This window comes from Sphaerodactylus townsendi, linkage group LG02 (assembly GCF_021028975.2).
Source record: "Sphaerodactylus townsendi isolate TG3544 linkage group LG02, MPM_Stown_v2.3, whole genome shotgun sequence".
Taxonomy (NCBI): Eukaryota; Metazoa; Chordata; class Lepidosauria; order Squamata; family Sphaerodactylidae; genus Sphaerodactylus; species Sphaerodactylus townsendi.
This window is the reverse complement of record NC_059426.1, coordinates 80,037,037-80,055,749: the sequence shown is the minus strand read 5'-3', so window position 1 is coordinate 80,055,749 and position 18,713 is coordinate 80,037,037. Positions and strand designations below refer to the sequence as shown.

General features: G+C 44.2%; 1 protein-coding gene across 17 annotated transcripts in view; it reads right to left on the bottom strand.

Moving 5' to 3' along the window:
• The window catches only part of BRSK2 (BR serine/threonine kinase 2), a 490,293-nt gene that overhangs the window by 234,034 nt on the left and 237,546 nt on the right, over positions 1–18,713 (bottom strand). For all 17 annotated transcript variants that reach the window (XM_048487092.1, XM_048487093.1, XM_048487091.1 and 14 more), the window contains exon 2: positions 7,379–7,473. In XM_048487092.1, coding sequence (XP_048343049.1) covers positions 7,379–7,473 — 95 coding nt within the window. The remainder of the gene's footprint in view (positions 1–7,378; positions 7,474–18,713) is intronic.

The window sequence follows — 18,713 nt, the reverse complement described above, 5'->3', positions numbered from 1 at the left end:
GGCGGAGGCCTCGGCGGTGGAGAGAGGCGCGCCGAAGGGGCCGGGCCAGATGAGCGGGGCCAGCTGGGCCCTGTTGGGCTGAGTCCGGTAGGTGGGAGGAAGCACGGGGGCGTGAGGGCAGGGTTTTCAACCCCACGGTTTACAGAGGAGGGGATAAAAGGGTGGAAACATGAGGACGAGGGGGAGAAGGGCGAGAAGGAGGGAAGGAGGGAGTGTGTGTGTGTGGCAGGGAGAAGAGAAGGACGTAGAGGGACAAGGAGGACAACAGTGGGGGAGTCCAAGTGGAGGAGAGGAGAGGACAACAGGGGGGAAGGTCTTGGAGAGGAGGGGAGGCAGCGGACGGCCAGAGGGGGTAGGAACTGAGAGGGAAGGAGAAGCCAGCAGTCCAGAGGCTGACAGGGGGGCTGCCCCACTCTCTCTCCCTAGCTTTCTGCGGACCCTGGGTCAGCTGTGGGCAGCCAGCTCAACCTGTGGCTAAAGCGGCTGTCCCACTTAGTCCACTCCCCGGAGAACGGGAGTGAGGGCGGAGGTTCCAGCATCTGGGCAGGGGAAGTGGGTTGGCAACCGGGGCCCCAATGGGTACCCTGCCCTGGGCGCAGGACAACGTGAAACACATACACACGTTGCCATGTGAGACGTCAGGTGGGGTCCCCCCCACACGCAGCTACCTTTCACTCTGTGTCTCACCCACTGCTAACACACAACACACCTACTCTCATACACATTCAGTGGAGGAAGAGGGAAGGGATGGAGGGGGAGGCATGCAAGGGAAGAGGGGACAGAGAGTGAGGGGTGGCATGCAAGGGAGGGGAGGGAGTGGGCCCAGCATTTGGATATGACCCGCCCACCCTAGCAGAGGGAGACGGAAGGGAGGGAGGGGTGGCATGCAAGGGAAGAGAAGTTAGGGAGGGGAGAGAGTGAGGGGTGACATGCAAGGGAGGGGAGGGAGGGGCCACAGCATCTGGATATGACCCACCCACTCTAGCACAGGGAAAGGGGAGGGAGGGAGGGGGAGGGGGGCCATGCAAGGGAAGAGAAATGAGGGAGGATGCGGTCACACACATCAATGACATCGCACAGTATCAGCCTGCGCGTTTCCATGAGCATGTACTGCTGGCCTCTGTAATTGATTTGCTGCTACTGTTCCTTTCCCATTTCACCACAATAATCCACAGCAACGCATGGCCGGGCCCCGCTAGTGTATTATAATTGTGACAGAGTGCATCATGAGTAAATAACTATTTTTTGTTTATAAACGTTTGTAGACTGCTCCATTGAGTTATGATTGGTGTAGACTGAACTATTTTAACCTACCTGGGGGCTGGCAACCCTAGAACAAGAGAAGAAAACAGGAAAAGGGGAGAGGCTTCGGGGACATTCAGGGAAGGTAAAGAAGAAATAGTGGGGGAGAGGGGAATGAAATGCCTTATGCAAGTTCTTGTGGGTCGTCACTAGTATTTATCATTCAGATGGAAACTGATAGTAACCTCATTACATCACATTTTGATAACTTTCCAAGAGTCATTTATGCTCTCATCAAAACCTGGCCAAAAATTATCTCTTATTGTACACATCAGATGTGTCTTGAGCTCTCATCAGTCCTGGTATAAAAGAATTATCTACTAAATACTGTTAAAAATATACTCAGTAAACCAAATTGGTCCACTTTGAACCTCAACATGAGTTCTTTCCAGTATCAGTGGCCACTGCATTGGCAAAGAGAAGTAATGCAGCAGCAAGTGGATATAGTTGAGAGTATAGTAAATGAATAAATTGAATAATTAAAAGTATCCTTTGGCTATTAAACAGATCCAGTTGGAATGTATGCTTTCCCTTCTGCTTGGCAGTTCTGGGCAATGGTGTGATGTAGGATACTGGAGGGATGTAGTCTTAGCTGAGTTGGGCTCACACAGATGTTACAGAACCCTACTGCCAATTCCAACCAAGCTGAGTGTCTAACAGAATGATAATCTTTTAAGAAGCATTTCAGTAGGTAGAACTGTGCAAAACATGCCTCGATTTAGCAGAGTAGGAAGCCCAAGTGGACACTCTGAGAATAATCCATATGCCTCCACTTAGCAGTCCACCCACAATCCAGTCCCCTGGATAGAGCAATGCGGGCTCAAATGACACATTTTATTGCAGTTTCATTCTCTACCATGGCTGCCTGTGTATCATCTCCACAGCAGCAGTTCTGTTAATTGAGACCAGCTGCTTCAATTCTGAATTATTCTCTCCAGAAATATTGATAGTATTACGGTGTGATTAGAAAGTACTTTACCAAATGCCTCTCAATTCTGTGCAGCTCAGATGAAGAGCAGCTGCAGAGAAAAGGCCAGTTCCCTCAATATACAAAATAAAAAAGTGTTAGCTGGTGGGGGAAAAACCTCCCCAAACAGCAACACTCAGGAAGGCTGGGAGAACAAGACAAAAAACTGGGGGCAGGAGCTGTTAAAAGGCAGCCAACTGCAGCAGTCAGCAACTCACTCAAGGACTTGCCTCTGTCATTCTGTATGTTGCTACATTGCTCTCATGTACTCTAGATAAGTGAGTCCAGAGACTGCCAGTGAATATATGATTCAGACTTGCACTGAATCATACCTTTGGTCCATTGAGTTCAGTATTCTGTCCTGACTGCTGGTGGCTCTCCAGGGTCTCAGGCAGAAAAAGGTAGTTATTTCTTGAGGAAATGTGTACACCATCTCTCCCTAGATTTGCTGGAGGCTTCTTTCTGGAGACATTTTAACTGGAGTTGTTCTATCTCTGATTCATGGCCTTTTTCCAAAGGCTAAGTTTTTCTACAAAAACATATTTAAAATTAATGCCAAAACAAAACAAATCAAACATATTATACAAGCAAACTCAGGGCCAAACTACATGTGATACTCAGAGTTCTCCCAATCAGTTTCCAAACACTCTTTTTGTTTTAAAAAGCATGTAGGTGATTGCACAATTCAGATTTTGACCACAGTGTGGAAAAAGAGTCCCTGTATAGTCCCTGTATAGTGTGGCTGTGGTCTGGTAGATCTTGTTCCTAACGTTTTGCCTGCATCTGTGGCTGGCATCTTCAGAGATGTATCACAGAGGGACGTCTGTGTCCAGACCACAGCCACACAGCCCAGAAAACCCACAACAACCAGTTGGTTGTGGTTGTTTTTTTGAGCTTTGTGGCCATGGTCTGGTAGATCTTGTTCCTAACGTTTTGCCTGCATCTGTGGCTGGCATCTTAAGAGGTGTAAAATGTTTGAAATAAAATGTTTGAAAACACTGAAATTCTGGACAACTCAGAAGGTTACTATGTCAGACTGCACAGGGAGGCCATTGAAATTCACAAACACCAAGACAACTTTTGAAGAGGTCAGCCACAGATGCAGGTGAAACGTTAGGAACAATATCTACCAGACCACGGCCACACAGCCCGGAAAACCAACCACAACCAGTTGAACCTGGCCGTGAAAGCCTTTGACGATACAGTCCCTGTACAAATTTCCCAATCAAAAATGGTCCCAGGGACCCAGGTCTTTGCTGGACCTCTACACTTACCTCAAGTGTTCAATGACCAGCTATGACCACATCAGGAGGAAGCTTAACTCTGCCCTTCTACCCCCACAATTTGCATGGAACACTGCATACCTGCTCATTCATGGTATTTCCAGCATAACATCTGATTTGACCGTCAAAAAGCCAAAAATAGCTTCATCCCAAATATACCTTGAGGCCTGGCCTATATGTGCAATAGAAGTGGGACTGAGATGATAGAGCCAACTTGTAACACTTTTATCCTCAAACTTGGATCAGTTACAGTTCTCTTCAAACTCTTCCAGCTCCCAAACTTACCTCCCTCATAAGGTGTCTGTTGTGGGGAAGGTAAAGTAAACTAATAGCCTAGTTTTGGTTTTTTAGCACAAGGAAGCATTAAAAAGACCCTCCCCCCCCCCCATCTGAAGCAACAATTTAATGCTTCAGGATTTTACCAGAACATTTTCAGTCCAGGCTTCAGTCAGAAACACAGCTTTCCTGCCATATATGGCAATTCTCTCTCTTCCACACACCCAAATATTGCAAAGTCCTCCATCCCCCTCCTCCTCTCCTTCTCAAGACACAAGCTAAAATCATCAACCTAACACAGAACCATGTCTCCTTTTTGCTTAGCATCTCTGCTCTGACTCCTTGTCATTTTCCATATCACCATCAAGCTTTTATTTACCTTTAAGGCTCTCTACCTTGACAGCCTCAATCTCTCTCAAGAGAGTCAGCATGATGTAGTGGTTAAGAGCGGCAGACTTTCATCTGGTGAACCGGGTTTGTTTTTCTTGCTCCTCCACAAGAAGCCTGATGGGTGACCTTGGATCAGTTACAGTTCTCTTCAAACTCTTCCAGCTCCCAAACTTACCTCCCTCATAAGGTGTCTGTTGTGGGGAAGGTAAAGTAAAGTGATCCTAAGCTGCTTTGAGACTTCTTAAAAGATAGAAAAAAGCGGGATGCTCCGAAAAGCTAATAGACATATATGTGCTGAGGTATAGTGGAAGAGAAATCAATCTTAAGGAATAGAACTTCATATTACAAGAAATTATATGTCTGCCATTAAAGTGATGCTTATGTGTAGAGGTCCATAACATCAAGCTGAGGTTACCTCATGTCAGAGTATCATCATTTTCCACCCAGTACCACACCACCAACTGCTGTTAGCCAGAGAAGCAAGGAAACATTCAACATGTTTTTGAGGAAGCATATCAGGACACAAGGCAAATTCTACTAGAGGTGATGGAGGGGTGGAAAGTAACCGTGAACAGTTACTATTTTTTGCATAATGATACGTTTATCATAACATGTAATTGTATTCCTATATAGTTACTGTTTATTCCACCATTTCTCCAGGAAGCTCAAAGGAAGTGTGAAAGACATTTTACTCATTTTATCCTGGCATCTTAAAATTATTGCTTATTAGTAAAGCAGTGGGCCTTGAGCCTATGATGAAAACTCAGTCTCCCACATACAGGTTAGGGGTCTCTATATACTTGGAGGACTTCCCAGTAATGAAGAAATTATACTAGCTGTTGTGGGTTTTCTAGCATCTAGTGTTTTGCTTGCCTCTGTAGCTGGCCTCTTCAGAGGCATGTCACAGAAAGATGTATTTCTCTTTATGACTGAAGATGACAGCCACAGCCACAGGTGAAAAATTAGGAGCTAAAACTACCAGACATGGCCACAAAGCCAGGAAAACCCACAACTGCCAGTTGATTGCAGCTATCAAAATCTTCCTCCATGGCTCCTAGCAATAAAATGTGCTTGCTATGTTCCATGCTAGGAACTCAATTTTCAGGCACTGGATATTGATATTTGGATTAGAACTGTAGCACATGGCAGCTTCTGCCTCCCTCCATGCCATTTTCCTGACCAGAAACAGCCCAGTTGGTGGTGGGAACATCCTGGGTACTGAGAAGCTGAACAAAAGTTTCCTTCGTGAGGGAACATCCCATTGCTGTTTTAGGTCAAGAAAACAGTGGAGGGAAGTAGGCTGAAGTCCCTTCTCCCTGTGCCTGGGAATTGAGTCCTGTGCATAGAATCCACAATGCCTGTCTGATCACCAGAATCCAGGGAGCACGCAAAGGAAACATAAACTATAGTGAAACTATTATTTAAAGAAAAAAAGAGGAAAATTTGCCAGCTCAAGACCATGACACTCCACTGAATACAATAGGGAAGAAATTTTGCAACATTCCAAATGGTTTCTTCTTCCAGGATTCCCTACAAGCCTCTCATCAGTATAATATATAGTTAACGTTAAACATCACATTTAAACTCACCTCCTGAAATATGTACTTCTGTTTACCTGAAAGCTAGTATTGCCAGTTTTTCTTTTCGGTTTTCCAAACAAAAAATGAGTTTCATATCAAATCAATTTCTCCAAATAAATTAATACAGCTTCCAAGGGTGAGAGGAGAAGAAGTGCAGACAGACAAGCAGACCAATAAATTTCTTTTTCTCTCCTGTCCTCCTTCCCCCCCCCCCCGGGCAACCCCCACCAACCCCCACCCCGCCTTCAATATAAAATGTTTTCAGGTAGCTTAGAATGTAAAACTTTAGTGAACAAGTGATGCCCATTTTCAATGGATTTAACCTAAATTAGACTCACACTGCAACAATCCATGCTTTCATTAAGATGTGACCCATGATATTTCTACCACTGTTAATACTGATCTATAAAACAAAGGATTAATTTCCAATGCGGCAAATAAATCCCTACAAACAGGAAAAGCAGCCCAGCTACTTGACTATATATAAGGTGAAGAAACTTTCCACTGCTTCTGCTACCTGGACTAGATGCCAGTGACTGAAAGAGGGTGTTTACATAGAAAACTATAAAGAAAACATGTGCTTCTTAAACAAGGTGAGAAAATATGTTGTTTGGGTGCTGTGTGGTTTCCGGGCTGTATGGCCGTGTTCTAGCAGCATTCTCTCCTGATGTTTCGCCTGCATCTGTGGCTGGCATCTTCAGAGGATCCTGAAGATCCTCTGAAGATGCCAGCCACAGATGCAGGCGAAACGTCAGGAGAGAATGCTGCTAGAACACGGCCATACAGCCCGGAAACCACACAGCACCCAAGTGATTCCAGCCGTGAAAGCCTTTGACAAAATATGTTGTTGCTCAATTTTTTGAAGACAGCATAGTCTGATACAACCAAAGTTTACTGGGAACAAGGAACAGGCCTCTCTCACCCCACCCCACCCCACCCCACCCCACCCCCGCCACAAGCACACAGACAAGAAGAACAGATTATGGTAAATGTTTAAAATAACATGCATTTAATTAAATTCTATTCCACCTATTGCTATTACACACCATCAGAATAGCTAAAAAAGAAGTAAAGCACCCCAGGTTTTGAATCTAGATCTTGTCTAGATCTCTCAAAGACCAAAAAGCCCATGCCAGAGCATTCCTAATGCAAGGATGAAGCCAGACGATTCCCCCACTGGTAAACTCCAACCTAAAAAAGTTGCCCCACATTAGAAAAAATATCCCAACTCCTGAATCAAAGGCTCAATCTGCAGATTAATGTAACCAGAAAACAACTAAATTCTACTCGTGTACGTTAGATCAGGCCAACCTAGACATTAACTGTTTTACATTCAATTACTGCACCACAACTGGACGCTAATTTTTGTTCTTAATTAAAGCGCTTGCATACACCCTACTCTTTAATTCAGTCTCCCTACCCACACCCATGAATTATTAGTATTATTATTATGCAAAGCACAATCTTAGCACTGACAGGGATGTTTGTTAAACATAATTAAAGGTATTAATTTTGCATGGAACAGAAGCCACTGAGCCAAGAACTCTCCTTTTTTTCCAGATCTCCCATTAGAAAATTACCTTCATTAGCACCGACTCACTGAGCTTCTCTCTGTTGACAATTTTTATAGCGACCTTTTGACATGTTACACAGTGAATCCCCAACTTCACAAGCCCTGCAGAAAAAAACAGAAAGAGAAACAGAAAGATACTTGGTTAGAGGCATCATTTAGCTTTTTGCTGCTGGCTTCATATGCAGATATTTTTTTCTTCTTGGCTCCTCCTTTTCACAGATCTGAATAACAAAACATTTAAAACAGCAACAGGATGTATTAAGTCCCATCGTTAGCATTTCTCGTGGCTTAAACTGTGTAGGCTAAAGGAGTTATTCTCTAAAGAGGTATTTTCTCCCTTACCTATTACATAAACTAAAAGCCTAGACTGATACAATATTTGGCTTTGTATCTTGTCCCATTCTAAAGGACCATTTTAGGGAACAGTGTCAAAATATCATTAAAAAGTCTATATACCCTTACACAGAAAAACTCCACTAAACACAGTGGATTTATTCTCTAGAAAATGTGCAAATAACAAGTCACATTACACCTGACCAAGAGACTATGGTAGGGATATTTAAGGTTATTTTCGACACACCTCCAACCTTATATGCCTTTCTTATTTCTTTTGCCACCTGAAGGGGGGAGGGAGTGGCTTCAGGGTATGGAAGTACACACAGAAACCCAGTTGTGTGGGTAAAATTTTGGCAACAGTTGTTTTATTGGTGTGCTGGCAAAAGAAAGCAGAGGCACAGCATATGGTCAGATCTGGCACTGGGTAGCATGTCTGCTGTCTCCCAATAATAATTTTTCCCAGCCCGGTGCATGCAGAAAAACACCAATGGCCGGAGCAGCAAGAAAGTGGGAGCCATCTGGGCACTGGCCTCTGGATGAACTCAGAGGCTCTCGCCACTCACCAGGAGGCCCTCACCAAATTAGGAAGGCTGGCAGGCAGGCTCCTCCTCCCCTCAATTGATCAGTCCCCATGTGCAACCTACCAGGCTGTGACAGTCGAAATGCAAATAACAACAATCACCGTAACCAGAATGCAACAAAAACCTCAGCCCCACGAGAGAGGGAGGGTGGGAGAAGTCGTCGGTGCTTGGATGAGAAGAGGCGCAGGATGGCCCAGCCTGCCCATATAAGGCTGCAGCCCCACCTCCTCCAGGCACGTTACTTGCTTGCACTGGCAGCTGAGCTAGGCTAGATGCCAGCGCCGAGCCCAACTGGGTTAGATGTCAGCACTGAGCTAGATGCCGGCACTGAGCCCAACCCTCTCCTGGGCTAGATGTCGGTGCTGAGCCAACCCTCTCCTAAGTGTGTACCACCCATGGGGACATGGGGTATCCCATGTCCCTGGGCACATGCCGTTTCATCATGTGAGGGGCCTCTGGGCACCAGCGGGTCACCATACCCGGCCTCTCCCGTGGAGTGGCAACCCAGCTGGCGCTCGGCAGCTCTCCCCCCCCCCCATGCTGGGGTGCCGCTTGCTGGACAAGCAGTTCGCTGCGGCTACAGGCCAGCTCCCACCCCCCCAGGGAGGCCGAGTAGGGCAGGAGCTGGCCTACCACCTCAGTGCTTGCCGAGTCGCCCGCCGCTGAGCCCCACCCCAGGTCTGTGGGGAAGCTGGGGGGCAGGGCTCAGTGGAACCCACCCAATTCACCTGCCTGGGCCGTCCAACATTCTCCCAGCCTCCCTGCAGGCCAGCTTCTGCCCTCCCCAGGCCCTGGGAAGGGCAGGAGCTGGCCTGTAGGGAGGCTGGGCCTGCTGCAGCAGTGCCTGTCCGAGCTGCCCCTGAGCCCACCCTCCCCCGGCCTCCCTGCTGGCTCCCGTAAGTGGGGAGTGGGGGCATGGGGAACCAGGCAGGTGGGGGCGTAGGACCGGTACACTACTGCCCTCTCTACACCCCACTCCCAGGCAGCAACAGAAGCCAAGGTAAATCTCAGCTGCACTTTCCCTTTGCTATTACCAGCTTGTTGGTTCTGATTCCACTGCCATACACTCAACAGGAATCGGAGGAAGCTGATCAACGTATCAGCTATTGAAAAAGTGGCTGGAAATTCTTGTCCCCAGCCCAGAACACAAAGGTGTACAAAAACTGTCCCTTCACTTCTGAAAGCTGCATGAGTTGGTTCGTACAATTCACAGAAGACAGGCAGCAGCAACCTGTCTAAAATGTATGCACGGTGGAGAAGCGCTTCCACACCTTCCTCTCATTCAGAGAAGTATATGTGAAGTATTATCTCACTGCCTTTTTCTGTATTCCATTTTCTTTTCCTGCAGAGGTAGTACAGATATCTAGTTAATAAGGAGCTTGCAGGGCTGGAGACAAACCTGCCATTTCTGATTCTGTCCATATTACAGTAAGGAAAAGGCCAGGGTCTAATGAGGCAAGGGTCTACCAGGGCTTTTATGGGCAAGTCTTCCATTTGGGGTTGTGATGGAACAAGCCTTTTTTTTGCAAAGACTCCAGTCAAACAGCAAAAACCCACCCAATACCTATGGTATCCCACTAAGTATTGTGAGGATTATTATTATTTATTTGTTTTATATACTGCCCCTCCCCACATGGCATAACAAACTTCCCTTTTCTACCCATATTCTGGTTTCTTGTGTTATCTTGTGTTGCATTCGTATCTCAAGATGGTTGGTGTGATACCCTCTTCCCTTGATTGGACACTGCAATGATTGTCTGAATGCTGTTCAAAAGTATAGAGATTACTTTTTAACACATGCAAGCTTTAACACATGCAAGCTTACAGGAAGAAAGTGCTTTTACTATTATATCCTCAAAACAGCAAAAATGTAGCCAGAATTCATAGCATTAACCACTTGTGATGAAGAGTGCTGCCCTCACTGACTATTTTTATCCCTTGTAACCTCAGAGCATCCAGAGCAAGTATTATCTTGGATAGACACAGTTCAAAATGAACAGTATAGCCTTTTCTGAGCACTGGGTATACAAGTTTACAAAGCAGTAAGGGACAGGGGTGTATCTACAGAAAACGGAGCATGGGACAAGCTCTCAAATTGTGCTGCCCCTGCCCAAGTATCTGACGCCTATCTTTTACATAACTGCAAAATAATATCAACTGCACCTTCCTTGCACCTTACAACTGCACCTTACAAATTAAATGCATCATAGTAACATCTGCCTGGCCAATGTCCTAATCAGTATTAACACCATTAATGAAAGGACCCTACTCCTTAAAAGCTCATTAAAAAACATATTACAAAATTACAACCTTTTTAAAATTAAAATCTAGCAAACTACAAAGTGTAAAAAAAGAACTGAAGCTTTTTTGCAAAAAGAGTTGATAATTTATAGTAGATTAATGAATGTGGAGGTAAACACATTGCCCCCTCTTTAGGGGTGAGTGCACCACCACCACCTGTTTGAAGGTAAAGGCAACCATCCACTCTCTCAAGGAACCCTTCACTATCTCCAGGACTAACCCTGGGGTTCCATAGGCTAGCCAACTTCACTAACTTCTCCTCAACCAACTGGTGCAAGGAGGGGCAAAAGTCCACCCAGGAAATGGAAGAAAGGACAGCATATCTGGCCACTCCTGGCCAGGAGAAGGAGGGGGAGCTTCACAAAGTTAGATACAAATCAAAATGAATACTCTTTTCTTAGGCCACTAAAAAAACTCTTACAAAAAACATCTCCCCTGTCTCCCTAGATGTATATCTTTGAATCATAACATTATAAGAAAGTGTTATCTTGGACAGGCAGGTGTCTAAGGTAATCAGAGAAAAGTCCTGGATTTAGAGAACATCCCTTTCCTGTTCTTTTCAAATAAAAAAGTACTCTCATGAACTATTTGCCAGATAGACAAAAAGAGGAGTAGAGCTTTACTATAGTAACTGTCCACTTTAATTGTTTGATTTACAGCAACCTCTAGAAAGTTAAACAGAGCATCAAACCTTACCCTCCTCAACAGGTCAAAATCCCATCCCTTAGCCCTTCTCAGTTTAAATATCTGTTAAAGAGTTAGAGAAATTTTCTGTGATCCCACTACATGAAAGGACACAAAGACGGCACTCTGCAGGGCTACCTATGACCTCAGTCCTTCTGGACCTATCAGTGAGGCCATCAGCTGGTATAAAAATGTCAATGGCAGCTATTGCTAGGCCTATCGTGATCTCAAATTGGTATCCTGAGAGTTGTGGCCTTGTCCCAGAATTAGACTATGCTTGAAGTATAATGTTAATTGGGTTGAAGGACCATGTCTGGCAGCATGTCTAGCAGTAATGTCCTACAGTAGAAACATGATTCTGTCCTCTGTGAGGATAAAACAAAGGAGAGAAGAATGATTTTAGCTTTTTTCTCATTGGGGAGAAAGATAAATAAATACAGTAAATAAAAAAAATATGAAATGCTGTCATGACCCAACCATATACTTAAGCCCCTCACAGGGGCGGAGCAAAGGGAAACTGTGCCTGGGGCATGCGCACGCCCTACGCCCCTGCCATGGTGCCACCCACCCCTGCCCTGGAATGCTCCTGTCATGTCCCTTCCACCGCCCAGCAACACCTCCACCACAGCTCTGCCCTGGGCGTCCCCAGCCCTGTTGGCACTACGTCACTAGTCCCTCATAAAAGCTATTTTTCCCCTTTCAAAAAATTGGAATCAAGGGGTAGGAATTTTTCTCACATGCAACAGAGCTAGAAGAGGAAAATCCAGTTATTGCACTGACCTCTATTTTTCATTTGAACACAACCATATGGACTTTCACAATCCTTCTGCACATATAGTTGAGTTCAAATGGAAGTGCTGTAACTTAAAAAAATAGTTCTGTGGCTCATAAAGAAACCAAGTCCAGTTCTTAAACTGCTATAACCCAGTAGTTGCTTATTTAAATTTGATATTCGTATTGTAGCTGGTCCTTCACCTCAAACTTCAAACTGACACTGTCAATACTATAATAATGGATAGCTGCTTGGAGGGAGGTGTGTGTGGGGGGGGGAAATTCTTGGGTCCCAAGTCAGCTGGAGGGCCAGTGTCATGCTGCATTCAGCCAATGCATTTCAGTTACTTTTACTTCCAATGCACTGTTCTGCACTCCAGCCACTAGGTGCACAGGGAAGGCAAAGCACAATAAAGAGCAGTGTTCATTTATTTTATACACTATATTTGTCTTTAGTGAAGACTTGGAGGGACTTACAATAGTCCTCTTCTCTGCCATTTTCTCTTTCCAACAGCCCTGTGCTGTAGGTAGTCAGTAGCTTTTACTATCTGCCTCCCATGCCTTTCTGCAAAGTTTACTAGGAGGCTGAGAGAAACCCCTTGCTTATGAGATCCTGCTGAACCCATCAACCAAGTGATCACTGGAGCAAGGCCAGCCAGCCAGCCAGCCAGCACAGCTCATGGCTGCTACAGTCATTGTCAAGATGCAGCCTACTAACAAGGTTCTTATCTTAATCAGTCTATGGTTTTCTTCTTCCTTTCATTCCACCCAGCTCTATAGTTTTGTCTGCACATCCAGATGTTACAGAAGGACAGCCCTGTTAGTGTGTTATGGAAAAAAATTAAACAAACTTTCCTTCTTAATTTCTTTTCCTCTTTTCCACATATTCATTCATTTTGCTTCTTCCTTTCATGATCAGCCTTTATTTTTCTCTGCCCCCCCTTTCTAATTTTCTCCTCCAAGCCCCCAAGCCCTTATTTTTCAGTCTTGGTCTCAACTTCTGCTTATCCTAGATGGCAATTTAGAAGTAGTATTTAATAGTAGACTAGAAGCAAACCTTTGTTAATATTATGAACAGAAAGGGGGGTGTTAATATTTCCTCACGAGCTGTCAAAGTAGCAAAAGGATGCGTCTTTCCCCACCCTTTGCATGCCTGACAATAGAATACTAATCTGCCTTAGTGGTTAGAACTCTTACTTGTCCTTCTCTTTTTTCTGATTCTTTAATTACAATTTAAACACTTTTCAGGCAGTGGGTTATTATTATTACTGCACCAGTAATCCCTTAGTAAATGCTACTTTATAATTGGAAGCATTAAACTTCATGTTATATGACAAATGACATCATTTTTAAAAATATGCAAGCAAAATCAATCTCATTTATCCTCGTATTTCCTATCTAGTACCATTATAGAAATAATTTGCCCCTGCTTTTGTTTTTGGTTAAAGGTATGGATGCAAGAGTAAACTGCAATAGATTTCTTGCTGATTTATTTACTGAAGATTTATTGTGACATGATGTTTTGGTGAACTAGAGTCCACTAAATCAGATGTAAGAAATATCTCCTGTATTGGTGTGACTGGTATGCACATACGTGTGCATACAAAGACAGAATTACAAAATTAGACCAATGGCCATAAAGAGTAATATTAAGAAGCATAGGCTATACAGCATAGTAGATATGGAAGGCATTTTGGGCAGGAACAGCTTGTGTGGAAAGAGGGAGAAAAATCACTCCCACTTCTAGGCTTCTATAGACACTGGAACCTGTTCTCGATTGCTGCATTTTCAATATTTAACAGAAGTTTGAACACAGAATAACCTGTTCATCTTCATGTCAAAAGAACTGCACCCTCACAAGGTGTCTGTTGTGAAGAGAGGGAAGGAAGGAGTGTGTAAGTTGCTCATCTTTTTTTTTGAACTGTAGACAAAAAATAGACTTTTAGTAAATGTCACATAAATGTCATACCCTTCCTTTCTCCCTAATGGGGGCCCAAAGCAGCTTCCATTGTTCTGTTGTCCTTCATTCCATTCTCACAACAACTATGTGAGATAAATCTGGCTGAATGTGTGGTGGCCAGTTCTCAAGCACATAGTATTATTTTCTAATAAGTTATGCCTGCCACAGAGACCATTAGCTTCCATTGCAAGTAGCACAGGATGTGTAACTATGTGGAGATAATTTGGGCCACGATATTCCAATTCTTTTCATTTTTGGCTCTTGAACTCCCACCATCATCATGAAGATGATGGCCAATGTTGAGGTTCTTGGCTTTAAATTCTGATGAATTATGTCCTTCGCAAATGAACAGATGGATGGATACAAGGATCCTTTTATTATTACAGTTGAAGTGCATCAAGGCAAGTGATTTGTTTTCTGACATTTGGTTTCCATCAGGCCATAAGAGGGGAAAGCAGGTGGAATCTTTGTACCAGGGTCCATAATGGCTCTCAGCAGCTCTGATGATGGAATTTTTATGGCGTTATCAGAAAATACTTATTAATAGCTGCTGGATCTCTCTCAGTTCCTAAGGATTCTGAATTCAGATAATATGTGTCCCCCACACCACTAACTCCAATGGCAATATGCTTACAGTACAATCTGGGGGGTGGGTAGATGCTCCATGACTGGGGAAAGCAAAACCATGGCACAGTCATGCCTCCTTCTAAGAGGCTTGCTACACCACAGCCAGAAAGCCAACAGTGGCACTGTCCTTTCACCCGTGAAAGTGGCCACTGATTTTGCAAGTGTAAGTTTGTGCCAGCATTCTAGGATCAAAAGGGCTCAGGAAACCAACTAAAGCTGACCCCACTCCCAGGAATGCCTTTTTAGTGCCTGAGCCAGAGGAGCACTGCCATCACTGTTGCACTGGTGCTGGGGCATCACACTGCCATGAGGCTCTACAGCACCAGCATAAGTGCCTCTGCAGCAGCATAAATGCACCTTATGCTGGCATAAGTGGCATTTATGCTGGCACCAAGGTCACATCGCCTCCTATGCAGTTTCAGCCCCTCGCCTCAGGATTGCAGGTTATCATGTATTTGATTTTTTTTTTGCAATTGCCACCTCCAAAACAGTAATTTTAAAATGCAGGCTGGAAATGGAAGTGGAAAGGGGAGATGGTACTCATCACTGCCTCAATCATATGCCTGGTGGAAAGCTCTGTCTTACAGGCCCTGCAGAACTGCATCAAATCCCATAAGGCACTGGTCTCGCTCGACAGAGTGTTTCACCAGGTTGGGACCAAGGCTGAATATGCCCTGCCCCGGGTTGAGGTAAGGTGGAAGAATGGTTCCTTTTAAGCCAACATGGTGTAGTGGTTAAGAGCAGGTGGACTCTAATCTGGAGAACCAGGTTTGATTCCTTTCTCCTCCACTTGAGCATCAGACTCTAATCTGGTGAACTGGATTTGTTTCCTCGCTTCTACACATGAAGCCTGCTAGGTGACCTTGGGCCAGTCACAGTTCCCTCAGAACTCTCTCAGCCCCACCTCCCTCACAAGGTGTCTGTTGTGAAGAGAGGGAAGGAAGGAGTGTGTAAGTTGCTTAGACACTCCTTACAGGAGAGAAAGGCAAGGTATAAATCCAAACTCTTCTCTTTTTAAGTTTCTATTGTAGCATTCCTTGTAAGCATGATATACACTAAAAAGAAATGCTCCAATTATGTTGATTAGGTGAGACACTGTTACAATTACAGTTCTCACTACCACAACCCCAGTGTTCAAGGAACTCTAAGACTTACAGCTATAATTTTCAGCAAAAGCACCACAGCAGCTACCCACTAACTGGGGTCTTTACTGCAGGTCAAGGCATAAGAACCCAGAGGATGGCTTAAGGGCAAATGATGCCATTTCACTGATAAAGCTAACCTAACCAGTCCTAACCCAGTTTTGACATCTTGATGAAGGTTTGTTTGGGAGCCCTGTATCATTTGTTCTCTGTGTTACAGTGTGTTTCAACTAGTAACATTAAAACTTTGACTGTAGCAGAAAAACTGTTTTTTAAAAAAGTACAAATTGTTATACAGCTCTACCAAGACCATTTGCTTGATGACATTTTTCTTCTGTTTTCAAGTGATTTTTTTTCCACACTTAATGTTCCTCTCATATCCAGCAGTTCTGTTGCATTGCTAGCTAGAGGCTGGGAGTCAAACTGCCACAGATTTTGCTATGCCAGTGTTAGATTATTGCTCAGTTTCCTTTGATATCAACCACTGAGCTGCTCTAGGAAACGAGTGCCCTATAATTTCAGGTCAGCAAAGGAAAGGGAGCATAGGGAGAGAAACTAACATGATCTTTTCATTTATAATTAAAAGCCATGAACTGAAAGTTAATGAAAGCTTACCGCTCTTTTCTACAAAAACAAAACCAAGAACCCCCAAGATGATACAAGGAAGAGCCTGAAAAAAGAATAGCTGAAAAACATTTCTCAGTGCTGCATATTCTAATGCCTTACAGGCACCCCTTGCTCAAGCCCTACTCTGCCTATTCTTATCAACACCAGGGAACACAGTTGATTTAACAACGCCCTCTAAAGGTGGGAAGGTTCAGATCTGGACTTTAGAAAAAGCATATTCAACAAGAGGCCCAGGTCCAGCAGTACCTCCAAGCTACAAATCCGATCCTTTTAGGGGGAGTTCTATCCTCATTAGAAGTTTCAGCTTTTGTTACCTCTTACCCATTCCAAAACTTCTTGGATCAACTGGAAGAGCAAGATGGAGATGCATGTCAAACACTTATCAGCCCACATCTCTGGGAACTGCTCCAGTTGTTTCATGTAAATGTTCAAAAGCAATTGAATGTGCTTACAGTAATAACGGTTTCCTACTTTTCCTCTTAAAAATACATTTAACCCATCTGCTTTGTCAGTGAACCTGAACTCACACCCTAAATGCAATAGTGAACTAAAACCAAGAATTCTTTTTGAATTCTTATTCATTCCACATAAAGAGGCACTGGGACTGAATTCTTCTGATATCTAATACTGCAGTAGCTTAGCTGCCACATGGACATCCAGGGACAAACGCCCCAAGTGCCCCTGTGGGAGTCACATGGAGGGGTGGAAAAATTGCTCCCACACTTCCGGGAAGGAGGAGAGGCTTGTTTGGGCCTCAGCGCGATGCCTTGTTGGCCAACCTCCAGCCGATGCCAAGCTTGGAGGCTGGAGTGCCCCTCATTCCCAGAGAGGGACCCTCACAGAGAGGGGGAGTGCTCAAGCCTCCAGGCTCAGTGCTTTTTTTAAAGCCGAGATAGCCGAGAAAGTCTTACTTGGCTGAAAAAAAGAACAAACGTCGAGGCTCAGTAGCATATGGGTGCCATATTGTGCCCGGAGACAAAAGCCCCTCTGGGCGACTCCCCATGCAGCACAGCATGACATGGCCCTACATGGGGGTGGGGGCGCAAAACTCAGATTTTGCCCCCGGCTCCATTTCCCCTAGCTATACCTCTGTACTACTGTTAAAATCCCCTTCCCTCCCTAATTAGGTCAAGAACCAATGTGGTCAGTACCAGACTGGGACTGGGAACAGCTATGTTTATATCTCTCCCCCCCTCCCGCTTGAAGCTTATTGTGAGACCTTCAGCCAGTACCGCTCTGAGCCCATCCTATTTCATGGGGGTTTTATGAGGATAAAATGGGGAAAGACAGACCACGTGTTCCCTCAGTTCCTTGGTGGAAGGGTACGGCTGCTTTACAATGGAACAAACTGTGCTCAAGTATCTTATTCCCAGCCCCTCAGTGGTTACTTGTTAGCTGCCACATAGTATTTGCTTGATGGGGCTCTGGAAAGCTACTCTGTATTTTGGGAGCCCAAGATAACTATTGTAATATCATCAAGTTTCAAATGTAAGGCTGCAGAAAAGCAGCAAGGGTCGCAGATGGTTAAGAAAAACCTCACAGAACTATGTGGGACACTTTTTGGAAAACAGTGTCACACAAAATTTGTAGTGACATGGAGCAGAATTTAATGACTTAAGTCTCACATGCTGTAAAATAAGAATAATAATATTTACTAACCTGCCTCACAAACCTTCCAGGAGGATTAACTGATTAATCCTTATAAAGAACTTTGTGAACGGAATATTAAAATCTAATGTAAGAGCTAAGCATTATTACTGGCAACAATGGGGAATATTGTGGATCAATTTCCTTTTAAAATGAATACTTCCCTTTATCCATTTTGCTGCATATTTATCCTTCTCTGGGATACAATTTCTCCTGCATTCTTAACTGAAGCCACCACCGCCATGACATGAAACATCTTGCTCAGAGAAATCAGTAATTATTAACTAGTTTTGTCCTTTCATTGTAGCAATGTTTATTTATTTATTGTGATTGTTACTTCTAATTATTGCCCTTAAGATAATCAGCCTAGTATCAAGTGATATCCAAAATATATGGTGTCAGTTTCCAATTGCACATTGGAGGGGTTGCATTTCTTTCAGTGTAATTGAAAGTGTGTGAAACTACTCCCTTCATTAATGAGGTAATTTTAACCATTGCTGACAACTTGGTTCCCATGAATTTGTGAAACAAATGCCTTTAAACTGAATCCACTGTAATGTCAGTAGCATCCAAATTAGACTTTGAGAGTTCTGCTGGAATTGTGCTTGAACACTAAAAATCATGCTAGTATAACATTCAAAAAGCTAAAAGAACAAAAAAAAACCC